At 35.2% G+C, this 27,502-nt stretch overlaps 1 protein-coding gene across 3 annotated transcripts in view; it reads right to left on the bottom strand.

The window, feature by feature from the left end:
- The window catches only part of LOC110024585 (transmembrane protein 56-B), a 65,758-nt gene that overhangs the window by 26,180 nt on the left and 12,076 nt on the right, over positions 1-27,502 (bottom strand). For all 3 annotated transcript variants that reach the window (XM_020724632.1, XM_020724633.1, XM_020724631.1), the window contains exons 3-7: positions 22,314-22,402; positions 22,092-22,227; positions 4,136-4,210; positions 3,929-4,050; positions 3,785-3,860 (exon numbers count right to left, since the gene is read on the bottom strand). In XM_020724632.1, the coding sequence (XP_020580291.1) occupies positions 3,785-3,860; positions 3,929-4,050; positions 4,136-4,210; positions 22,092-22,227; positions 22,314-22,402 (498 nt within the window). The remainder of the gene's footprint in view (positions 1-3,784; positions 3,861-3,928; positions 4,051-4,135; positions 4,211-22,091; positions 22,228-22,313; positions 22,403-27,502) is intronic.

Here is a 27,502-nt window from a genome sequence, read left to right as displayed (position 1 = left end):
TCTAGCTAACAATGAAAAATTTTGAACTTGGATGATAGATTGAGATGCTTCTGATTACATGATTGGAGATATTCATGCTCACACAAAATACAAAGAGTTCACCAACAACAAATTTGTTAAACTTGTCGATGGATCTCACTTCAGGATTATTGGGAAAAAAGTGAAAGACTCCAAGAATATTCAGCTCTCTTCTGTGTTATATGTTCCCCAATTACATTACAACTTACTTTTGATTAGCAAGCTTACCCATTACTTGAACTATGTTACTAAATTTCAATCTAATTTTTGTGAATTTCGGGTGTTAGATTCGGAGAAGGTGATTGGCAGTTTTAAATTACATCAAGTCTATACCTACTTAAGGAAAGTTTTTCTCTCAACACACAAGTATCTTATCCACTATCCACTTATCATTTTCATGAGTTTGTTGTGTCTGAGTTTTTTGAAATTCGAGTTTTATTATGACAATGTCGTCTGGATCATCCTACTATCCATTATATTACAAAATTATATTTTCAACTCTTTATTAAAAAAGCAGAATTTTATCAGTATCAAACATGCCAATTGGCTAAATATACTTGCCTTGTCATTCATATGTTTCAATACAAACCCTCATCTTTTCTCTATCATTCATGGTGACATTTTGGACCATCAAAATTGAAAATCGCCAATAGATTCAAATAGTTTCTCCTTTATTGATGACCACACTAGAACCAGTTGGATATTTCTCATAAAGAAAAAATACAAAAATACACAAATCTTTCAATCATTCCATAACATTATTTTCACTCAATTCTAATGTAAAATTCAGATTCTCAAAACTGATAATGCAAAGGAATACTTTGACTCTATCCTTGGACCCTACCTTGCAAAGAACAATATCATTCATGTGAGTTCCTATGTTGAAACTCCATAACAAAATGAAATAGCTGAGAGGAAGAATAGACATCTCCTTGAGGTATCTACATCTATAATGTTGTTTCACTATATTCCAAAAAAATTTTGAGAGATGTGCTCACAACCGCTTACCTTATTAATAGAATACCAAGTAGGGTCCTTAGATTCAAAACCCCTCTCAATATTGTGTTGGAAAATACCATCATGTTCTCATTCAATCTTCCTAAAAGTATTTGGTTGTATCTCTTTTATTCAAATTCACTAACCAAACATCACAAAGTTTGACTCAAAATTCATCAAATATATCTTTCTTGAATATGTTTATAACAAAAAAAAGTACAAGTGTTATTCTTCCATTAAAAATAAAAAAAGTACAAGTGTTATTCTTCCATTATAAAAAAAATTATAACTCCATGGATGTTACATTCTCTTTGCAAAACCAGCCCTACAGCCTCAAATCTGATCTTCAGAAGGAGAGTACGAGTGAATACTAGATTTGAGACACTACTCTAGATACTCACACTGCTCTAGAGTCATCAGGACTTATTCTCCTTCCCTCTAACCATCCTGTCTCCAAAATTCCCTCAGTTGAAAACATCCATCCTGAGATTGACAATAAGGAACTTTGTGTGTATACGATGAGAAAGAAATCCACCAAGCAGGATCAAGACAACACGCATCCACGAGACTGTTCACAACCAAACCTGAATTCACATATCTCTGAGCTTTAAGAGAGGTAAAATTTAATGGAGAAGACACGAAAAGTTACACAAATTATTCCATTTAAGATTATGTTGCCTATAGAAAGTTATCATCAACTTAGAAAGCATTCTAATATAATCATGATAGTGTGCAAATACCCAAATTTATTCATGAAGCATTTCATCATAGTTCAAAATGAAAAAAAGGCCGTTAAAAAAGCAATCCAATCACTTGATCTAAATGGCACTTGGGCCCTTACAAAGTTTTCTCCAGATAAAAGACTCGTTTGATGCAAATGAGTATTCAATGTCAAGTACAAAGCAGATAAGAGCATTGAGAGGTTCAAGGCAAGATCGGTGGCCAAAGGTTTCATTCATTCTTAAGAGAGACTATCAAGAGCATTTGCTCCAGTGGTCAAGTTAAACACTGTAAGAGTTCTTTCCTTGGCAGTGAGCAATGAGTGGGAACTACATCAACTTGATATTAAAAATGTGTTTTTGAATTGAGACCTTGAGGAATAAGTGTATATGGAGATCCTAATAAGACTAGAAAATGACTCAAATAAACATCAAATTTGTTAATTAAGAAAATCACTTTATGAACTTAAATAATCTCCAAAATCTTAGTTCGACAAGTTTACCATGACTATAAAAATCTAATGTGTACATCCAATGCCAAACAAATCATATGTTGTTCATAAAGCATACACATTTGGTAAGAAAGTTATATTCACTGTTTATGTAGATGATATGATCCTGACAGGTGATGATCAAAAATAAACTGAAAAGATTAAAGAGGTTCTACTACTAAATTTAAAATTAAGAATCTAAGAGCAATGAGATACTTTATGGCATGGAAGATGTCAGGTCTAAGATGAGTATCGTGATATCCCAAAGAAAGTACATTTTAAACTTATTAAGAGAAACAAAAATGTTGGGGTGCAAACATGCTGAGACTCTTATGGATTTCAACAAAAAGTTAGCCATGAGGTGAAAAGATGCCAATGAAAAAAGACAGATACCAAAGATTAGTGGGTTAGCATATCTACTTATCACACTAGGTTTAATATCGCTTACTCTGCCGGCATAATGAGTCAACACATGAATAGTCTAAATTAAGAATATTTGATCAATGGTTTACAGAATATTAAGATTTCTTAAGAAGACCCCACATAGAGTTATTATTTAAGAAATCTGACAACATTGAAATAGAAATTTACATTGATGCTAGTTGGGCAGGAGAACTCACGAACAGAAGATCCATCTCTAGATATATGGGGATATCTTATCATATCAAGAAGTAAGAAACAAACAGTGGTCTCCAGAAGTAGCGAAGAATCTGAGTATCGAGCACTCATTTTGGAAATTTGTGAAGGAATGTGAATACAAAGATTACTAAATGAGTTGTGATACTCCACGGTCAATCCCATTAGAATGTTCTTTGAAAGTCAAGTTGTCATTAGTATTACAAATAATTTTCTATATCATTACAGGGCCAAGCATATTGAGATTGATAGACATTTTATCTCTAAGAAAGTCAATGAAGACATTATTCACTTGATCTACATTCTAACTAATGTCTTCACTAAATCTCTACCTCTAGGCACCTTCACTGATTTGAATACCACGCTTGATCTTTACATCATCTATGACCCAACTTGTGGCGAAGTGTGGAATTCTAAGTTCCCTATATTAAATTTATTCTCATTTATCCCTTTCTTATTATGTTGTATTTCTTTGTTTTTGTTGTTTGTTGTGTGTCTTTGGTATGTTGTAATGGTAGGAATAAGTTTGACCTAATCTTTACTTATTATTATAAGGAGAGAAAAGTTGTAATTTGAAAATCAAGAAATAAGAGAATACATTTTTTCTCCACCATTCTTCAATAATATTAACAATTAAATACAATAAACTTAAAAAAATCCAAAAATAATATAAAATATTTGAATATTCTAAAAATACTTTGTTGTACATCACTAATGCTCTACTTATGACAAAAAAAAAAAATCATAATGGTTGAGATGCAAATTAAAAAAAAAAACTGAAACTTGCATTGCCCATCATCCATCCCATTTAACCAACGAAGTTCGCCTTTATTATTCCATCTTCAACTATCCCTCCATAATAAACAAACATGAAAGCAAAATATTTCAAGTATAAAACTTCCTAAAAGATAGAATTTCTCATACCAGCCAGCCAAGAAACAAAGCTACACCGTTGCAAATGTAAAGCATAGAACTTTTCTTTCCATAGACATCCAAGTACCTATATCCATTAAATGTTTAGTAGGACAAACCAAACAAAAATAAGTCAATGAACTTCCAAAACCATACCATCTTAGATTCACAAAGGGAGTCGTTATTTCTGAAAACAAAATCATAAGAATGTAATATTGTGCTTGCCCGCTTATCAAAGATAGAATTATTGCATACATGGATAGCACATGATGCAAGACCTGCGGAAAAAGATTGCAGATATATTATGACGGGAAAAACAAAAAAAAATTAGAATCCAATTTAGGAATCAACAGAGATACTTACATATTCCATGCCACCTAAAGCAGGAAAATACCACAAGATCATCCCAAAGTCGGTAAGAAAATAACCAATAGAAATCTGAGATGAGTCATTAAAAAAAAGAGACATGAAAAATGGCATCAGTAGAATAAAGTAGAAAATAACCCACTTCGGAGAAGTTATTCAATTAGTAGATTTCTTAACAAAAGTAACAGATTCCAAACTAAAATCCAACAAGCATACTAAAAAAATGAGGAAGTGGAGAAAATTTTGTATCAGGAGCTCCTAATTGATTTTTAGGTCTGAAGTTCGAATAATAATCTAAAGTCTAAACAAAGGACAGAAATCTAAGACACCACAATTTTTATCCGAGGACACATAATGAGTTGAGTATCATTTAGTACCATAATGTTGAAAATTTGGGGGTATACTTTGTTAGGACAAGGCAAAATTAAAATAGTTTTTTTTTAAATAAAAAAAATTATTTATTTCAGGATAAAAATGTGATTTGAAAGCCCATTAGGATAATTTGTGATTATGCCTAATTTTTTGTTCAAGTTCTAACATTATTTTAAATTAACACCTACCACCATCAATCTCTATAACTAGGCCTTCTTTGCATGGGTGGTAGGGAGTCTTGTGACTTGGGCGTGACTCTAGTGACTGGAAATTGGTTGGAGTTGAGAATGGAAAGATGACTTCAAAGAAGAGAGAAGAAGAAAGAAAAAGAACTGCAAGAAATGACACTAGAAAATTCATGCCAAACGCACTGGGGTATAATGGTACCCTACTGAGAAAGATAAAGAGTAGGTAATTTCTTGGTATTTGTTTAATCATCCTTTTTCATCATCCCTCTTAAGTTACTTCTCTTTTTTTAGTCGTGATAGATGTAGAGCTTCTCATTTGTGTTAAAGAATGGGTCTACTTAAGATTTTGAGAAAGGATTGTAAGTGTCATTATCTTGTACACTATTTGTGACTTACATTTAATGGATCAAAGTTCCGTTTATCTTCTTTGAACTTGGGCTTTATTTAAATTGAGTCACATATAAGTTGATCTCTTTATGATTGCTTTATTCATTCATTGTATTAGCTCCTAATTAATGTTTCCATATAAAAGTTAAGCATTTTTGCTAACAATTGGTAATAGGGCGGAAAGTTTATGAGGAATACAATAGCAATGAAGTTTAAGAATGTGAAGTTAATGATTTTAAAAGTTTGAAAGTTTGAAGAGCTAAAATATGTGGCGTTGTAACTCAATATGGAATTATGTAAGCACTCATGGGCATACAATTATGCACGAGACTATGAGTGAAGAAGACTCGGATTTGAGAGTTATTGGACAAATGCTAAGTGGGTTTTATTCGAATACGTGAGAAAATTTTGAAATACAAATTAACCATGAAATAATTATAATAGGTGGACAACCCATGAAGTTCCCCTGCACAATTGTGTAGCTCTCACGAATTGGCGACATGGCCTTAGAGACCTCATAGAACAGGGTGCTGGCATCGAAGAGTGATGAAACAGCAAGCCTATGCAAGCAGAGTCCAAGGTGCGAGTCTAGAGACGCTTTCTCAAGGGTCCACGCTCCCCCTCAAATGAATAAATGAATGTTATCTATTCTAAGCTTAAATAATAATTATTTAAATTTATCCCTAATAATCCTTTAGTGACTGTCTAAAAGTTGTCCACCTCTGATTAGTAACAAAGCACAAATTAAGCCACAAGTTTCTCGTCATAAAATATTTCTCAACTTCAAAGTGTTAAGTACAATCATATTTTGTGCATTATATGCAATATTGATAGTTGAATTGTTATCATAATAGAAGTTCGTAAGATCTTGTCATTCAACCATTAAATTTTTAAGAATAATTTTGCGGATAGCAATTCACAGATTTCCAGAACCATAAATCAAAATTTGGATTATACGCTAAATTGAGCTACCACATTTTATTTTTTATTTAACCAAATCACAGAGTTGCCTCATAAGAATGTAGGATATCTTCAAGTTGATCTCATGTCTGCAATCGAACATGCATGATCTAGATGTATATGCTTCGAGAGCCAAAATCCTCCCTTTTTGAACGATCATTCTAAGATTCCAATAGGGCTAAAAATCCAATTGTTTAACAATTTCTATGATCATAACTACTATTGAAATGAAAAGCATAGTTATATGATTTCTTTAAAGCTTATATGTGATAATTAGATTGCATATTGTATACTTTTTCTTAAGTTATTGTAATTTAAATTAATGATATTTCCGATGAATTATATATCTATAGAGCACCCAATTAGTTAATATTTTTCAAAAAAATCTCTGGTGAATTAAATGGAAGAAAGAACATGCCGCAAACGTCAAAGCGAAACCGCGTCAGGTACGGTCCACAATGCTCGGTCTAAACAATTGAGGGGTCAACTGGCCCTCCTATTTTCTTGGGGTTGTCGCTCACCCGATGGGGGCCACTCCTTAGTTACCATAGTATTATATATCTTATTTCTTGTGTTTTAGTAAATTTTTCAAGTATTTTCTGTTAGGAAAGCTATCAGCATCTCCAAGTCTTCCATTCTAAGGATGTATCCAGGGGAAAGTGGTGCTCCGGCTATCTATGATTCCAAGGTAGTAATTATCCTCGACTCTCCTATCCTCCACAACCTTTCCTTCATCGTCGTCGTATTTGCTGCAACCAACAAAAAACTATTGTTTTGTTGTTTTTTTGTAGTAGCCTCCCACTCAACCTCGTCCCACCGAGTATTTGTTTCTTCCAGTCCCTCCTACCCAGCTGTTGACGCCTTCAAGCCACCTACCACATTGCTTCTAACACCTTTCAGAAACCTACCACCTACTGGGACCCCTTCGAAACATCTGCCACCCTCTCGCAACTATTATTGTAGTCGCTATTGGAGCAATTCCTCCACCATCTACCTTCCAACCCACCCCTATCTTGTGGACGTTCGACCATCCAACCCCTCAGACCTACCGTGTCCCCCTTAAGCCACAACACCACCATACACGACCTACGCCTTAGTTTGAGTTTTGTTGTGTCTTTTGTCATTTCCTATTTCTGATACTTTGGTTGTAATCTTTATTTGAGTTCAGTAATAAAATCTGCATTTCTCATTGTTGTTTGGGTAAACTTGGTATCATTTGGTATCAAAACTAGTCTAACGGTACTCCTATCCTAGGGTTTTGAGCATCCCCAATATCACCCCACAAAATTTTTTATCTCCCTCCACCCTAACACCTCCTTTTACCTATATCCAATACCCTAACCACGCTTCCGAGGAAACAATTGTCAAAATCTGATCAAGAATCCACCATGGATGATATACGACGACTACTTAGCCAAGTGATACATCGGAAAACACAGAGCAAGATCACCGTCGAGCATAATAGTGAAATCCGTGGAGAGCAAGAAGAACACATGAATCCCTTCTGTAGGAGTGATTCTAGTAGAAGACAGGACACAACGATTTGGGGTACAGTATTGTTGACCTCATTTTTAGTGAGGTTTAGTTTTATTCTTAGGGTTTAGGATCTAGCGTTAGGGTTCTCCCTTTGACTATCTTAGAGCCTTAGAAATGGGACCAGCCTCATTTTAGAAATCTAACATAGTTCTCTACCCTTTTGGAGTTTCGTATGTGCGGTATCGGTCTCTAGCACTTAAGAGGTTGAAATAACATGAGGAAACTCAAAAAGAGTCCCTATAGGATCATCAAGCCCTAGAACTGTCTTATGCACAATTTGCACATTCGTGCGGGCAAACTTCGCAATTCGGAGAATCAACACATTTGATTACCACAATTCGCATCGTCTGCGCCGTTATTTGTCAAAAGCTAAAATAAAATTTTGAAACGATCGATTGCGACCCGAAATTTCGACGAAAAACTAAAGTTGACATGTTTTTTTAACCTGATGGTCGACGAGGTTACCCGAACGACCCCGATGACAAAACAAATTGTGTCGGCACGTCCAAAACGTCGGAATTACCTAGGGAGGACACCCATTTTGATGTGGTTCCGTGCACGGATGAATATCGTACGAATTGGATAATTTTAAATATTAGATATTGTAAAATAAAAAAAGTAAAAGAAAACCTTATTAATTCCCTAACCTTCGCTCACGCCTCTCGCCCCTAATCTTTCCCGCTTGCGAGCCCGGTCGAGCAGACCGTCCCCCTTCCCGTTTGTGAAACCCGACCGAGCGGCCCACCTCTTCCTCACGAAGGATCGGCCTGAGATCCCCTCCCCCGAGCTTTGGTAAGGCTTCCACCTACTCCCTGTCGCGCTTCGGCTTTCTGCTCGCCTCTCCCACGCCTCTGCGATTCTTGTCGCTTCTTCCGTCCTCCTCAGTCTCGGCTCACCCCCCAGGTGAGTTCAGGTATTCTTCCTCCTCCCTCTTCTGCTATAAAAACCCCACTTGGGAAAGGGTTTTAGGGATGGCTGAAATTTCTGGAGAGGGGGAGGTGCTGCCATTTTTTTTTTCTCTGGTTAGTTCATCCTGTGTGTATGCTTAAAATATTTTTGGAGTTTTGTTTCTCTTGGGTAAAGCCTGAGAGAGAAGAAGAGGTTGTTAAAATTTTGGGGAGGAGAAGAAAGGAGAAAGGTGTTGTTGAAGCTTTGGTGTAAGAGAAGATTGCCAAAATTTTGGGTTGTGCGTCTCTTTGCGATTTTGGAGCTCTGTAGCTTCATTTGGTGGTCTCTGTTTTATGTGTTTGAGCCTTTTGGAAACCTGTTATTCTCTTGAGTAACTCCTTCCCCTTCTTCTGTTCTTTTCCATTCCTCGATTCTTGTAATTTTACTTTACTGAGTTTAATGTTGCTATAAGAAAATTTGAGACATGTATGGCTTTGGTCTATAAGATCTACGAGCTTTGAAGGTCTTATCTTGAAAAATAATAATTTTTTTATGGTGTCATTCTGAGAATGATTTGAGAATATGAGAGCTTCATATTGGGAAATTCAGAGGTTTTGAATCACGTGCTTTCATCTTCTTATCTTGAGTGGTGTCATGCCATTAAAATGCCAAGCACTGGAGTTTACAGCATATTAAGTTGACATTATCTGTCCACTGTTTCTTTTGCTTTTGATTAGCTTTGAAATCTCAAAGTTTTTGCAGTTTGCTTTGGAGTCTTTAGGTATAGAATGGCAGGTTTTGTGCCGGAGCAATAATTACATAACTTAGATTTTTTAGCTTGTTTATTTTGCAAGGGTTCCCTTCTTATATGAAAATTCTTTATGAAATATTCTTGATTCATGCTAGGAATTATTTATTTTTATAAGATTTATGATGTTTCATATTTATGTGGAGGTCCTTTTGAAGGAAACCTGTTTATAGCAAATTCTTTTATTATTTTCGTTAAAAAAAAATGAAAGTTTCAATGTTCTGATTAGTGGAAATATAAAGTTTCAATGTTTTCATTTTAAAGGGATTTGCGAGAGTTTTCTGTGACGGTTTGAAAATTTTGGAAATACCCCTTGAAAAGTTTATTGTGCTCCCCTTATAAAATTTGGAAAAACTTCAAAAGCTTTGGTTCTTTCGAAAGTATGGAATGTTTGGTGGCTTCGTGTTCGAGAATCTAAAATGTTTATTGTTTTGAAGCTTTGAACGATTTTGTTTCCGGGAATGTTTGAAATCACAGTGGTTTTGATTTATGAAAGGTTTTGGGCTGCAGTTTGGCCCTGTTTTGGCAAAGTTTCGAGCTGCGATTTGGCCCTTTTTTGGCAAGGTTTTCTGGGCTGCGGTTTGGTCCTGTTTTGGTGAGGTTTTGGGCTGCGGCTTAGCCCTGTTTTCGCGAGGTTTTGGGCTGCGGTTTGGCCCTGTTTTGGCAAGGTTTCAGGCTACGGTTTGGCCCTATTTTGGCGAGTTTTGGACTGCACTTTGGCCCTGTTTTGGGGAGAGTGGAGTACTCGTTTTAGTACAATTTTGAGGCTTTATGCATCGATTTGGGTAGTTTTAAGTGCTGATTTTTGGAGGCTTTTAAGCACCTTTTGGGATTGATTTGATCATTGTTTTGAAAAAATTTAAACGCCTTTAGGCCGAATCACTTGCGGTTTTGCCCTTTTGCTTTGTTGATTTCTTTTTCAGAAATGGGTCGGCCTCCTCCATTGATTTATTTTTGTTATAATGGTTAAGTCAAAAATGAGAATTTTTTATTTAATTAGTTGGAAAACACTTAAAAAATATTTGAGAATTAGTTGGAAAACATTTAAAAGATATTTGAGGATTAGTTGAAAAACACTTAATTTAGGGTAAAACACCTTAGATCACTTCAAGCACAAGTTAAAGTGTAGGCTTCCTAAATTTTATAAGCACACCCTAGGTGAGAGTTCTTCTACCTAATTTTCAAATGAATGATGAAATTAGACATTTGACCTCAATTCATAAGATAGTTAAAATGATAGACATAAGGATACACCAAGATGTGGTTCATAAATTCCTTTTAATTAAATCAAGTAGTAAAATTCCTGACATGACTTAACCTACAGTGAAACTCAATGCTCTGGGATTTGAGCATGAGTCTTACACTCAGATTCTCCTAGCAATTAGGGACATTCTCAATGTTACATATAAGTCACATACTCCTGATTCTTTCTACGTGACATCGTATTTTATTTTACTCATTTATGTTTTTCTATACCAGACATGCTCCTGATTCTTTCTACGTGACATCGTGTTTTATTTACTCATTTATGTTTTTTTATACCAGACTTTCTAGCAATTTGTTTAAATTTCCTGCAATTTATTTATTTTTATTGCATTATTTACTTTAATGCACTTGTTAAACTCGGGTAAAGAACAGTAGGACATATGTTAAGAGGTACATAGGACCATTGAGACCCAACAATAATTATACTTGCAAATACAAAACATAAACTAACTTAGAGTTGCTACAGTTTGGAGCTTAGAGCAAATCTTCGTGGGCAGCACGACGGAGAAGCAGCAAGTGGAGGATGGCGATCCACAACAGCAAACATTTTCCTTATAATTAAACAATAAGTCATAGGACTTCGAGGTAGTCTGTCTAGCGCGACATAAATCCTCACTTTATCGTTTAGGCTTTTGCACAGCAATGTTGTGTAATTTAAGCCCTAACTCGCTTTAGGTTTCGAGGTCATCGTCCGATACGACATAAACTCTCATATTTTTCAGGTCATTTGTATGACTGTATCACACAAATATAAGTCCTAAATAATAAAACTGGTAGGATGAAACATCGAATAATATCTTCTCAAAATTTAAGCCAAACAATAGGATAGCTTGGGAAGTCACTGAGGTTCTCCTCAGAATCTGTGGCATCCCTTATTTTTCTTTCCTTTGACTCCAGAAATAAATATTTCTATTTGGTCTCTTTCCTCACTTGAATTTTCTATGTCCAACCTTGAAAACTCTGAACTTTGAATTCATGAAAATAGATACCTCTGATCATCATCGAGAGTTCTCTTAAGTGACTTCAGTTATTTGAGTGGTAATTAACTAAAGGGGTTTGCCTCTATAGGGAGCTTTAAAAACTCAGGTAACATAAACCCCATCTAAATCTTAATATTAGCTAGGGGAACTTGTCGGTCAACATAAATATTCACAGACTAAAACAGATATCATAAATTCTCTAGTTTATTTGATCGAGCCTCACGGATAAATGATATGTCTATTTCTTGGGATAGGTATGTCACTTGTAGTGTTGTGATTGTTTATTTAAACTATCGTCCATATGGGATCGGTTCAGTCTCGTATTTTCAAAATTAAACAATTAAAATTCAAACTATATCTATATTATATTAAATCAATTATTTATTTCCCAATTTAACGGCTGACGAGTATCAGCAGAAAACCAGAGAGGAAGTGCCTATTGGAAGATACAGAGATGAGGTGTCTACTGAAGAATACAAAGATGAGGTGTCTATTGAAGGGTATAGAGATGAGATGCCTATCAGTGGAAATATAGATGAGATGTCTGAAGGGTAAAGAGACCATCCATAACTAAAGCAAAAAGATATGGGCATAAAGCTAATCCCTGATGTAATCCAATAGAAATAGGAAAATATTTATTCAATCCTCCTTTAGTTCGAACACAAGTAACAACTCTAGTATACATATCTTTAATGACTTGAATATAAGTCATATCACCACTTTTTTTCTCAAAAACTCTCCAAAGGATATCTCTTGGAAGTTTTTTCTACATCAATAAAAATCAAATATAAATCCTCATTATCTCTAAACTTCTCCATCAATCCTCTCCATAAATGTATAGCTTCCATAAGAGACTTCCCCGACATAAATCCAAATTGATTATGAGAAATCTTAGTAATGCGTGTTAACCTATGTTCAATTACCCTCTCCCATAATTTTAAAATATGACACATCAACTTAATTCTTCTATAATTTGCACAGTCTTGTGCATCCCCTTTATTCTTAAAAATGGGGACCAAAATACTCTTCCTCCACTCCTCAAGCATCTTCTTAGTTTTTAAAATAATATTAAAGAGTTTAGTAGGCCAAGATTTCCACACTTCAATTCACACTTCAATTGAAATATCATCAGATCCTTCAGACATTCCACTCTTCGTTTTCTTTAAATCCTCCTCAACTTTATTTTTTACTAATACGACGGTAAAAATGAAACATTTTATTATTATTAACGATATTAAGATCACTAAGGTCGATCATATTTTCAGAAACTTCATTAAAAAATTTATCAAAATAACTCACCCAGCTATGAAAAATTTATCAAAATAACTCACCCAGCTATGTTGAATATCTTTTTCTAAGAAAAACACTTTTATTTATAAATAAATTATGATAAATATTCAATTTTTCACACCATCAAAAATTTTTGCCATTGCACACTAGCCTCTATGCCAGCTCATGATGGTCATTAATTCCATAATACCATCTAAAGTTTGTTTCAAATTGCATGCACAAATTGAAGATGGTGTTACTACATCTACCATATATGAAGATATATTTTAATCAGTTCTATGCTACCCTAAATTATGAATTTAATGATCAATAATAAATGATTCCTCAATTCTGAGTGAACTATGAAACACTTCTCGGTTAAGATGAAAAAATTTGGTAAAAAGGGTACTGCAAAGGAATGCCTTCAAATTCATCATTCAGCAAATACCAATAATAAAAAAGGAGCTATTCCTATTCTGCCTATCTAAATGAATAATAACATCCATTTTTATCATAACTCTCATCACAAATGATCTAGAATAGCGAGCAACAAAAATATCTGTTTGCAAAAGCTTGCCAGAGATAGAACCTTTAAAATACAATGTCATCTGGTTCGAGTAGTGTAGATGAAGAAATGAAAAACAAATCCAAAACAGAGTGACAGGAGGTTCCATGTATGATTAACAAAAAGGAGATCTCTTTAACATGTGCATCAAAAAAGCTGCACACATAGTAGGATCATTGTAAGAAGAGTTTTAAAACAATTTGCTTAAACAAGTTGAAAATAATATGGTGAGAATGAAGATACCCAAAAGAATATTCTTCAGTCATATGCAAGTCTGAAATAAATGTATGCATGATCTCAAGATGGAGAACTTGCCCACTATAAAGAAAGAGGATGGAGTAGTTAGCTAAGAAATATAATAATCAATAAAAATAAGAGCAGGTTTAACCTGAAAAGTAGAGGGCTGATCAGGTTGAGGGGGATCTCATACTTGATAAGAAAATAAAGGGTAGTACATAGACAAAGCCGGCTAAGATCTTGATGCCATCAACCCCCAAACAACATAAGTGAAGGATCATCGAGTGCCTCTAGGAGGAGAACCAACAGCAATAGGTGCTCTAACAATAGGAGGAAGAATTAATGGTGAATTAAAGGCTACCGGAATTGATGGAGGCTAAAAAATTATCCGATTAAGAAAAAGTAACAAAATCATTAAAAGAAACTGCCTAAGGAGCAGTCAACCAAAAAGTTAGCATGAATACCTAGAAATGATTTGAAGCCAAAGGAAGTGGAAAAGCACATAGACACAATTTAAAAAAAAATATTAAAAGTCTACAAGTCAAAGCAAATTTCAAGGCATCAAAGACGAAGACAGCATGAGCACAAATGCATCAATAGAAAGTCTGGCGCCTTGCAAAAGAGGTAAGGCACGGGCAATACAGAGCAAACACAGGTCGAAAGATACCAGAAGCAAGCAACAAAGAGCAATTAAATTGCTATAGCAGATGGGTTACCGAGTGCACAACATATGGAGCTAAAACTAGAGCAAGGATTGAAAGGCAGACACTATGTGCCAGGGCTCGAGAACAAGGATCGCAAGGAACCATACACATAGGTACAGGTGTCAAATATTGACCCACAGTCCAACCCAACCGAAACATACTAAAAAAATTAAGGTTTAGGTTGACCGGATATTTTTTAGTCGGATTCAGGTCTCCAATCCTAATCCGTTTAATTTTTCGAGTCAGGTTCAAAGTAACTTTTCAACCCAACATTGACCTACAAATTAAAATTGACCTGAATAATTGTTATGCCTTATGTTAAAAGGGTTACACGGGCTAGTTTAGGCCAGTCAAATTAAAGGTGGGTCAAGTTAGACTTTCTGACCCATTTAATAATGGATTGTGTTCAGATTAGACTGTTTTGGGTTAGGTCAATTTTGGGTTATAACCGAAAATGACCTAAAAACCCAATTTGATACCCATACGCCCAAGAGTCAAGCCATGAGGATGAGTAGTAGGGCTAAAGTAGCATCTTTACACACAAGATGGGGTACAACAAACGAGAAGTTGTATAAAAGTTATCATTTTATTCATTATAATCCTTTGCGAGTCTATATCCAACTTTGTACTATATCATTTTTACCATTTAGATGTTCAACTTGCAGCCATTCAAAATAGTTCAAGCTTCCTTATTTGATACATGTAGCTTAATCATTGATCCATTCCAATAGGGCAGTTAATTAGTAATTTACCCACAAGTAGCACAATAAAGTCTGTAATAAGAAAAGGAATTGTTTATTTCATCAAAAAACTTTTGGTTCGACCCTTATCACAAGCTATGTTTGATAGAATTCCATTCAATGAACAAGATGCAATATTAAAACACTGTGAATGATCAATGTTTGGATTGAAAGATGCATCTGCAAATAAACCTTAAGTTGCTCACGTGTTTTTAACCTCCAACATTTACTACCTGTTTGGCAAGATTGTGAGTCAGCAGCGAAGGGTGGAGACGGAATTTTTGGTATTTGTATAATGTGTTTCGTCCACGTTTAACAAGATGTGGTGCAGTTTATTACTCATTTCATGCCACATCTCCCACGTTCCGCGTTTTGTTGTTAAGTTTTTACTCCCGTAGGCCCCCTCATCCTGCACCCCAACGTTCCGCAGATTGCCCTAACGTGGACTTCTTTGCCCTCTCATCTCCGATAGCTTGACGGATCCCGCGCGAGATATCTTTGATCTTCGTTCTTTTTATCTCCCCTCTATTCTTCAATCTCCCGGAAGGTATATTTGATCTATACCCAATGTGGATTGTTTTATTTGCCTTTTTTTTTTTTTTTTTTGGTAAGCATTGCTTCCAGATTTAGGGTATGTTTGTCCATCTCTGCCAATTTGGTGGCCATTTGTGGTTTAGTTTTCAATCGTTGCCTCTGCGTTGGTTTGGAGATCTATGCCCTACATTTTTCATATTTTTTCCTTCTTGGTTTCGATTAGCCATGCTGTTGCATCTTTGTTGGTTTCCATTTTCTGTGGGCTTGTGTTTAGCATATTTACATAGTTGATTTGCATTTGGGAGAGAAGTTCTCTGTGGTAGCTTTGTTGTGGTGACGCAATTTTTGGTGTTTGATATTGGGAGTGTGGATAAGTAAATGATATGCATTATGCTTTTACTATGGTTCACGGTTATGAATTATATATCTCTGCTATAGTTATGTTGTGGTGGCTTGATGTTGAGAGTGTGGTGCAATTTGTTCATCTTCTTTTGAAATCAGTGTTTAGAATTTGGGGCATTCTTAAGAAAGCAGAAGTGCTATCGTCTTTACACAAAGCATTGAACCTCAAAGCTTCAAGTTGTGGTTTTCATAGTTATGAATTCTATACCTTCTTGTTATGCTTTTCTTGTGATGGTTAGATGTTGGGAATGTGGTGCATTGTGTCCACCCTCTTCTGAAAATCATTTTTTTATGATTTGGGGCTTTCTTAAGAAAGTTGAATTGGTATTGTAATTAATTAGAACATTTGACTTCAGGGCTTCATGTTTTGGTTTTCACAGTTATGAATTCAATACCTCTCATGCTTTGATTGTTGAGACTTGATGTTGGGCGTGTGGTGTCTATCATATTCTGAAATCAGTGTTTACGATTTGCACCTTAATTTTATTTTACTCTCTTCAAAATTAAAGGTTCAAATGGGCAAGACAAGAGAAAGAAGTGTATCTGCAATGTGGGAAAGAGATACAAAGATGATATATTGTGGCCCATGTTTCAAAGAAGTTGAGTTGAGCAATAGATTCATGACGTTTTTCAACAAAAAGTAGTGGTAGAGCATCATAAAAAATTAAACAAGAGTACAATATGATGCATCTGAAGAACAAGTAGGATCAATTAAATTATGAAAAGAACTAAAACAAGGAGCTAATGCTCTTTGTTGGGATCACACAAAATGTACTATTGATGCATCAGAACAATTGTGGAAAGGAAGACTGAAGGTGAAATTATGTTTTTCAGTTAGACAATTCCACATTTTTATGTTAAAGAAAACTATAAATCAATATTTCTTATTTTTTCTCATTTATAGGTCTTGTCAAATGAAAAAAAAATTTTAATTTAGTGGCATTGATTCAGAGTTGGAAAAAAAGTTGGACCAAATGTTCGATGAGGTCACTGCCAACAATATTCATGCATGGAGCCCAAGTCAAATACCAAGCAATGACGTATCTGAACTTGTAGGTTCCGAGCACAGAGCTGACTCAAGTGAAGATTCATACGAATTATCATCGAACATGTTGGATCTAGTTATACAAAACATTGGTTATCTTAACACCCTAGGGGGAGAGGGAGAAAAAGATGGCACGTTATTCTTACAAAATAAGATTCATGATCTAACTTCTGCATGCATTAGTATTCCCACCACGCATAGCACTTCAGTTGCACCACCAACATTTGTTCCCATAAGTTATGAAAATACTACGAGAAACTCTAGAAATTTAAAAAAATGTTTATGCGTATTTGTATGTCATAAAATTGTTGGAATATCCAACAAAGAGAGAATTTATGGTGTTTGGAGCCAACCATCTTTGCGCCCTAAGAGGGAGAGGAAGAAGAAAGATGGCACAGTACTCCTATGAAATAAGATTTCAGAATTAGTTCCTGCATGCAGTAGTGTTTCCACCGAGCCAAGCATTTCAATTGTACCACCACCATCTGTTCTTGAAATTATGAAAATACCATGAGAAACTCCATACTTTATTTAAAAAAATTCTCTATATTTGAGTTTCATGAAGTTGTTAAAAATCCAATAAAGAGAGTTTTTCGTGTTCAGACCTTGAGCGTAGGCCAGATTACATTAATTTTTTTTTACAACAATCGTAAGTTTTTTAATGTCATTGCAACATTCAACGGCTTTGATGTATTCTCTGCATGTATTCATTGTTATATTTATATTGTAAGATATGTTTATTAGATGTTATTTCCTCATTTTATTGATATTGAATTATTTTTAAGATAAATAAATGAATAGCAGTGAAAGATTGCGTCAGAAAACAAAAATCACAGCAATCATATGCATTATATATGAGTAATGTAACTCATATATTGTGCATACACCTTGCATTAAATCATCATACATAGGTCACCTAATTAGATTTCACATATTACGCATGACCCAAGAAGTTTTCCAAAATCAACTAGAGAGACTGCAACAAAATCATGGCTTCTATGGATCCTCCAAAATTAATTTGAGAGAAGTGCTTGCAATAACCCTCTATATTATATCACAAAATGAGTCAGTCAGGTCTGTCATAGAGCAATTACATCATTCATCGATAAAAACTAATAGTTATTTCTCAACTGACTTGGATGTTTTGGTTCAAAAAACATTACAACAAAAGACCTTACATTTCAAAGGATACCCAAAGAAATTTTGAATAATCTCATATACATGTCATACTTTAAGATATATTTTATTCACTGTTGTTTATAATGTATGTTAAATATAATCAATCAATGTAAATATCTTATAGGATTGCATTGGTGCTATTAATGGAACACATATTGATGTACAGGTACATCAAAATAAAAAAATTGTATATCGGGAGGTGTGGCTCACCTACACAAAACGTTATAGTTGTATATGATTTCAACATATTTTTTTATTTTAATAATGATTGGATGGAAAGGCAGTACACATGATAGTCGGATTTTTACTTTGTTATGCGAAATTGTTATCATAATCTTCCCATGCTACCTTTAGGTTAGAAACCATGAACATAAAAATTTCTTAGCTTATATGCCAAAATGTATGATGGTATTTTTTTACTCAGGAAAATATTATTTGGTTGATGTTGGCTGTCTCCTACAGCATGGATTTCTCAAGGCATATCTTAGCAGAAGATATCACCTCCCCGATTTTGAACGGGCTAGCCAAGTTGTTAGGGAATAAAGAAAATGTTTAACAGGCGACACTCTTTTCAATGGGGTGTCATTGAGAGAATATTTAGAGCGTGGAAAAAGAAATGGGGGACTCTTCTAGACATGCCTGCATATCCATCCAGAAAGCAGGTGAAGATTATGGCTGCAATAATGGCTCTCCACACATATATTCGTCAGCATCTTATAATATAAAACATTGATTTTCATAAAGCTGACAAAAATCGGTCGACTATTTCTCCAGAAGCATGAGAGTACCATTTGAGAGAGTCAATATTACCAAATAATTCCAAGCTGCGTGACGCTTATACGTAAATGGCAAGGGTGTTGGAGATATGATTCTGCTACAATAGCAGATTACATATGCAATATTTAATGTAAGATGCTTATATGATATCGTATAAGAAGATATCATTAATCTCTTAATATTGACTCTTTATGCAATGATACTTATGTGGAATATTGTATGATTTGTTGTGGTGTTTTTTTTTTTTTCACTCTATCATCTTGTATTTTATCTCACTTAGATGGCCTCCTAGGCAACTGTGAGTGTAATAAAAGTTTTTTTTTGCATGGTTTTTTTTTTTTTTTTTGGTTTGAAGGTCAATGATGAGATATATGATCTTGCGGATTCTTCTGGATAGCATTTATGTTGTTATAGATTTTAACATATATGAAATCGATATCAAAGAAACCAAGATCCCCTTTTTTTCTAGTCATATAACTGTTGGGATTCTTCTAGAAAGCTATTGCAACAATATGCTCTCTGACATACAATGTTGAAGGCAACCAAGACACCCTTCTATTTTAATCATATGAATACAAGAGTTCTTCTAGAGGGTCTTTGTACCGGTATGCTTTTGTGACATGTACAAACTCAGTATTGCATGGTTTAAAAACAATCAAGATCCCCTTTTTAAGATTTTCTGTCATTTTATAAAGACAGATTATTCATTAGTTTATATTTACTCTAATACATCATAGTTTTATGAATTTTTATTTATAAAATTATGTTATTTTTATTAGTTAATTCCTCGTATAACTTTATTTTTGTACTCTTAATACAAGCTAATTTTATGTTTGTGGTTTTCATATTTTAGGAAATATGAGCTTGAGTGCTTTGGTAATTCTAGAGTCTTGTACTGCAACAATGGATTGTAGTTTTGCCTACTTACATTAAGAAGAGAAAATAGTTATGCGAGAAATTTTTATAGGTGTCTAAGGAATAGATCAGGAGAGAACAATGACTTTTTTAGGTGTGCTGATTAGTTTTATGATTCTACCTTAGATAGTGAGCACGCATGGAAAGAATTTATCTTCTCGATTTCAAAATTAATATTTTAATGATTTTACCTGTTGTTCTTGTGTTTTTATTTTTTTATTTTGATTGTTGTGTTATTAGTCTTAAGTGAGATGTCACTTTTAGATGTAATATTTGAACTTGTGAGTTTTTTAAGATTCTAAATGTAATTTTTATTTTTATGTATGAGTTATTAGGCCCAGAATAGCTATCTAATAAACACCACAGCAATTCAATGACAAAATTGTCTTCTTTTCATAAAAAGTTGCAGCACAACTGCTGCACAAAATAAGTTAAACAACCAAACGCACAGTTTACCCGCAGCAGCTTCAAATTGTTGTAGCTGCCCCAAACAGACCCTTAATATATCTTTATTTTTTTTATTCAAAATGACTCTCTTTCACCTTGGACTTAAAATTTTGAACTCAAAAATTGTGTAAATAAGTGAAATTGGCTGTCAAGGCAAAGCAACTTATAAAGACAAAATAAAATATATAAGTTGTGAACAAAATTTGTATGGAATGAATTTAATATCTCAAACGGCACTCAACATGAATGAATAGAGAATTAAGATGCACGATAACCACACACCAAATGGTTAGCATAAGAAAAAATGATGACAATTCATGAATACGGAGCCTAGCATGAACAGATTTTAAAGAACTAGACAAAGGCCTAATTATTTTTGTGTGGCTTAAAATTGAATTGAGTGCCTGCCTTGGTGGTCTGCCACGGCTACTAAAATGCCATAGCAATTGATAAGGATGCTTTGAAGCAATATGCACAGCAAAACTGAAAATATAATGCAAAACATGTAGCAATGGAAACTTCATGAGAACAAATTGTGAAGATTCCACATAAATATCTGAAAAAATTCACTTTATGCAAATAAGGAATTTTTTTTTCACAAATAAAAATTGATGTTGACATTCAGATGATAATTCATCAAATGAGACTAGAAATTTCCGGCAGAATTTCAGAAATAATAAAAAAAAAAGATCAATGGTGAAGTTAAAAGTAACCAGTACTAACAAGTAGATGACAAATCTACTTTATCCAAAATATTTCAACTATATTATGAAGGAAGATAAAAATAAATGGAAGAATTACACATTTATTGAGAATGGAAACCATGAAAATTTGGTGCAAGCATATATCAATAGAAGCATTCACTGTAAGAAAATTACAAAAATCTCTGTTGACATTATGAATCAATTCATGTTAATTCTATTAAAAAATACAGTTTTTCAAATAAAAATGATAATTCATCAGTTGAAATTGAGATATTTTAAGTTTAAGAAAAATGATCAATGGTGAGGTTATGAGAAACAAAAAAAAATACATCATAAGCCTTCATTATCCAATATATTTCCATCATATTTTGAAGGAGGTTGATCATACATCGAATAATTACACGTTTATTGCGAGGGGAAAACAATAATTAGAAATTTCTTTCATCATTGATTGAAAAATCTTTCCGGTGAAGTGGGAGGATGAGGGCAAAGAGTTGGTGCTATAACGGATTGGTCCTAACCAAAGATTCGTCCATCAGATAACCCCACAAGCTCACAAATGCAAGTGCCTTCTTCATATTCCTCCTTATCTTATTTTTTCTTCATTTAATGGCGCGTTTAGGCAGGTTGGGAAGATAGTGGATTTTGCATTTTCCCTAGGGAGAACCAAACTCTCATCCTGTCCATACATAGCTTCTATACATTCCAACTAATGTACAATTTTTTTTTTTAAATTGGTAAGAATTTACACCAAAACAAGCCTATCTCAGGAATGAAATCGGGCGTTCATTGACAAAATCAATAGAAAATTGGCAAATAAATAGAAAATTTGTAAAAAAAAATTAATAAAAACCATGTTTCTGCAACGCAAAAAAAAAACAAAAAACAAAAAACCAGCCAAAATAATATTATATGAAGATATTGATAAAGATATATGGATGTTTCTTTGTTGCACCAAAAAAATAAAATAAAATAAAATAAACTGTATCAAGATATGCACTAACCCACAAAAACCACACCTTGTCAATGGCATCTGTAAAGACAACTCACCCCAAGTAAGGAATCTGACAATAATGACTTTCTATGTACTATAGAACCAATTGCAGTCTCATCAAAGAGATCTGATAAAACTAGCAAGTAGAAGGAAATGGCTGCTACAAGGATAGCATGGAATGTTGAAAAACCCCTGCATAAAAATTATTCAAACAATCCCCTATGGAAAAAAAACTATATCATGAAAATTAAAAAAAGTACAAACATATGAATACCTACCGATTATTCCACTCAATTTTGGTTGGCTTACTTAGGCTGTTATAACCCTTAAAAAATTCTCTACTGATGAGACCTGTGATTTCATATACCTGCAAAAAGAAAACAAAATGCAAAGTTTGAAAAAGGTACGAAAATGTAAGCCTAGACTGTTAATTTGAAATCGAATCATTTGCAATTTTCAAGTTCTAAGTATTCATCAATTATGGAGTAGAGAAAATGTGATGAATCCGTACCAGTCACATTTCCCTCTTTTTTGCCAATTAAATATTGAAATGCAAAAGCAAGAATTCTTGGCACTTTTTCTAATTGATATGGTATAACGGCCAACATCACTAAAAAGCCGATATAACATGTCAATTGCGAGTAGGCACAGCGCCATTTGTTCTGCTCCCATCGCAAACCAATGGAAAATGAATACTAAAATATCATTCATGTCCCTAAGACCACAATATTTCTCAATCTTTTTTAATATAGCTTGTTGCTACTTCTGCATGGTATCTTAGCAACAACCAAATGGCACATCCTTCAGAGCAAGACCGGTCATCCCTACCTCAGGCTACTGCTAGCCTAGCCGATCTTAACGCCAAACAGCCAACTGTAGATGCTTAACCACAGTTACCTGCGACAACTCCTCATAACCGAATCCCCTCACCAAGCTGAGCATCAATCTCATTCCTTCCCAACTCAAATTTCAAATGGCTATAATGAGGGAGCAACGATTCACGGGACCGGGATTTCCACGATACCATGGAAATGGGACCTCCCGCGATCTCAGGATTGAACGAGCAAGTTCCCATCCAGTTGAAAAATTTTGCAATAACCTTGTCATTTTTTTTATTAATTTCCTATTTTCTTATTTGTATTTAAAGTTATTTTCTATTATGAGTTTATTTATGTGTGTTTCGGCTGATTAAGAGGGACTTTTGATTTGTTTCGAGTATTATAAAAATTATAATCTTTTATTTATTGCCTTAGGAGTGTTAATTCATTCTCCTTTTGCAAGTAGTGTGTCTATATCTTACTCGGGAACAATGGCAGAATCTTCTCACCACTCAAACATTGATGATTCAGAGTTTTCTTTGTTTATTTCAACTGGGGCAGACACGATCGACTCCTATCCAGGTCAAAACATCGTCAAACTCACATATTTCATTCTCTCGCTATTCCACAACTACTTCCCCCTAAATCCCCTAAAAAATACCTTTCAGGAATCCTAGAACAATGTCATCTGGTATCAGAGCACGACAAACCCAAGATTTCTCTCTTGTCCCAATCTAAAATTCAAAAAATAAAAAATCACTATACTCAAATCATCCTACTACAATTCCTAGCCCCAACCCTAAATTTTCAAAATCTAGCATTTCTACCTCCACCAAAATTTTACCCCAACACCTACCATCAAAACCTCAACCGCCGACCAACCTTGATTTGTAATCCTACACTCACCGAAAAATCATATCTGAAGGAAAAGATGTCATGCCGTCAAGAAGAAATCCACAAAAAGATTTCCAGGACTTACTATGACGGATATGCATCACGTAATCCTTCAACTGCAATAGCACTTGGCATTTTTGAAAGGAGACAATCCGGTGAGGTCACCCATAGCCACATTGGTAACTCTCTATATCAAGAAGATAAAGTGAATCCCTTCTATCGGGAAGCTTCTAGTGACAAAGAACTAATACCCCGATGATTTGGAATGGAATATTAGAGAAGTTGGGATCTTGGAGTAAAAGTACACTTGTCGGATTTTAGTGGTCGCACGGAGCCAATAGGATTTATCAAGTGTTTCCATCAGTATAATGGATCTTCGAATATAAGGACAATTCGCCTGAGATAACAGTAAAGCTAGCAACCATCAAGCTCGCGATGAACACTTATGGTGAAAATTTTTGAAATAGCAACATCAGCACGAGTGATACCAAAATTTAACAAACAACAATAAGAAAACAAACATTATTACTAAATTCAAATTTCTTAAATTATAACAAACAGCAAGGGAATATGAAATTACAATAAAACAACACAACTAGAATTAGAGTTGGATGTAGGTGTAAGTGGTGTCGAGGGGAGGGGGTTAACAGCATGCCAAGTTATTCGATAAGGTGGGACCAAGTTGGAAAACGGCGAGGGTGAAGGAAATTGATGCAAGAGAGAATGGGGGAAGAGTAGAAGGGGATACACCATCTCAAGAATGAGATGCAGTCGGAGCATCACTCAGGGTCCTTAGATACAGCCCTAAAAAGGAGAAATAAGAGGCTTTACAAACTCAAATTGATCAAAAACTAAATACTAAACATCTAAGAAACACCTGAATTGACTTACTTATATTAGGAGCGGGCCCTGCTTAGACCTAGAGATGGTCGACCGGCCCTCCCTCAACATGGACCGCACTAGTCCAAGGTACTGCCCTTCTCCCTCATCTATCAAAGCTTCTGACTCTCATTATATGGTGTCAAGTTGGCCACATTGACGGTGGTGGAACGGTCATAACCACCAATCAGGATGTCAATTTCAGTCAGCGGGTCGGGTCCTGGTACGACCCGAAAATGACCCGTCTTGAATCGGGTCAACCCGGCCCAAATAACAAATGGGTCGAAAAACTCAAACCAAACTCGACTCGAAAAATATTCGGTTCAACCCTAACACAGATTCTTCGAGTCAAGTTAAAGTCTTGTTGGCATATCGGGTCAATTTTTGACACCTAAGGATGTCAACTAGTGTCAGCGGGTCAGGTACGGACCCGACCCGAAAATGAATCGACCCGAATTAAGTCATGTCGAACCTGATTCGAATAATAAACAGGTCGAAAAAACTCAACCCGAACCCGAACTGCAAAATATTCAGGTTAACCCTAACCTGAATTTTTTCTAGTTGAGTTAAAGTCATGTTCGTGTATCGGGTCAATTTTTGACATCTCTAACCTCCCAGGATTAGAGCGCCTTCAATTGCATCTCTGAAAGTACCTAGATTCCACTATCAGATGCACTGTCCCACAAAACAACAGAAAAGGTTTCCCAAATTGTGACTAACCATCTCTATTCGTCCAACTATCTGTTGTTACATTATTGAACTGAACTGGAACATTACATCAAATGTACTTCGCAGAGTCCTCCCAAAGTAGCTAGAGATTGGCTCATTCCTTTCTGAAGTTAAGATAAGCTAAACCTCCCCTAACGGTGGCAATCCTAGCGGTAAGTTGTTAGTCAGGATTTAATGAAACTCTCTCTGTAATGGTTGTCTTGTGTCTGATTTTAGCTCTTCTATCTCACTACCCCCTAACATAACCAAAACTGATCCCACTGTGGCCCCTCTTGACAAGTGCACATATAAACTTGAACTCTGCAGAAGGTAGGAAAACTATGAGCTTCTCATCCTTGATGATCAAGTGCTCTTGAACCCATTACGATGAGTCTAATGATCAAACTATCACAGTAGCCCAACAAAATGTGATGAGCTTCCATGGTCACAACATCACACCACACCTGGTCATGCAACTGATCCTCACTTAAAAACTCTAGGAGGCATCCTTCTATCAATCCTAACATTGTTCCCCTTCTTCAACCAAATCAGAGAATATGATTGGGATTGTCTCTGAGTAGTGACACTCAACATATCCATCATCTGTGTAAACACCACATTTTAACTACCTCTATCGATAATACGGTTGCATACATTTCCCTTCACAGTGCAATGGATATAAAAGATGTGGCGAAAGCAAAGTTGCTCTCTCGTAGCCTTTGCCTGAAAGAGTCGTCGAACAACAAGCATCGCACCCTCATTAGCTAGAAGCTGGTACTGCACATCATAACAATCGTTTATGTCTCTAGCACCAATGTCCACTTATTCTATTACTACATGCTCAGTGACAGACACAACTATGGTAATAGGACAACTGGAGGCAAAGTGTCCAAACCCTTGACATCTGAAACACATCTTTGCAAGCATTATGTTGGGTGTATTTCTCATCTTGGGCTTCTTCCCACTCTGATTAGCTCTATCATCTTTCTGGACAGTTTTCACACTTTCCTCAAGTTCACTCATACTAGCTCCTCCTACTATGGGTGATTGTCTGAATAATAACAAGGTCTTGATTTGTTTCTACTGTTTCTCTACCTTCAGGGCCAATGTTTGAACATCACTCAATGACCAATTAGGTTGCAACTGAATGACATGGCTGATGGCTGACTTCGGGCCTCCCAAATATCTACCTATGGTTGTCTCCTATGGCTCCCTCAACTCACATTTCAGCATGAGCTGCTCAAATGTCACTGCAAACTTCTCTACTAATAACTCCACTTGATGTAAGTGATGTGGCCTAAAGAACATGTTCCGGCAGAACTGTGGGGGTAGATATTTCCTCTATATATCTTTCTTCATTCTCTCTGAAGTAAAGATCTTGTACCTACCTCCCTGTCTCTCTTTTCCTATTCTCCCACCTCAAAGATGCACTCTTCTCCAGCTTTATGGTAGCAGGTTTCACTCGCCTATCAGCTGGTACCCCCTTATACTCAAAAATCCTCTCAACGGTCTGTAATCACTTGATAAAATTATTTGGATTCATCCTCCCCTCGAAATCCGATAAGTCTAGCTTCACCCCCATGTCTCTATGTCCTTCAATAGTCACTCCATCCCTTGGCCTCCTCAAAAATTGAATCCCAAAGCATAGTGGCCTATCATTCTCTTCTCTGAAATCACCCCTATGGAAGGAATTCAGAACTCTCTCCCTCTACTCTTTGAATTATATATCACGATTGACGGTTATCTCTCAACATCTTTGTTGAAGTCGACAAAATTCTTATTGCATCTCTTCCATGATAAGTTCTTGATCGGCTTCCAGCACTTATCACTTTGTTAGTATAGCTAGGGTTTATATTTGAGAGGTGTAAGAGGGTCAATGAGACTGATTTAGGATGCAAAAGAAAAAAAATATGGATGTTGATTTTAAAAATCAGTAATGGGGGGTTAAGGTAATGTTAAGATTTGGCTACGGTTTGATGAGTTTAAGTCATCCTATGATGGAACAAGAATTTTGCTAGGTCTGATATTAAATGACACTGAAATTTAACAAGCAACCAAAGGATCATATATTATTATTGAGTTCAAAGTTAAGCAGCAGAGGCGTCAGAAATTGCAACAAAATAACAACACGACACTAGAATTAGGGTTGGATCTAACTTGTATGTAGT

Source organism: Phalaenopsis equestris, unplaced genomic scaffold, assembly GCF_001263595.1.
Source record: "Phalaenopsis equestris unplaced genomic scaffold, ASM126359v1 Scaffold000259, whole genome shotgun sequence".
Taxonomy (NCBI): Eukaryota; Viridiplantae; Streptophyta; class Magnoliopsida; order Asparagales; family Orchidaceae; genus Phalaenopsis; species Phalaenopsis equestris.
Note: the sequence above shows the minus strand (reverse complement) of the source record. Positions and strands in the feature narration are given on the sequence as shown.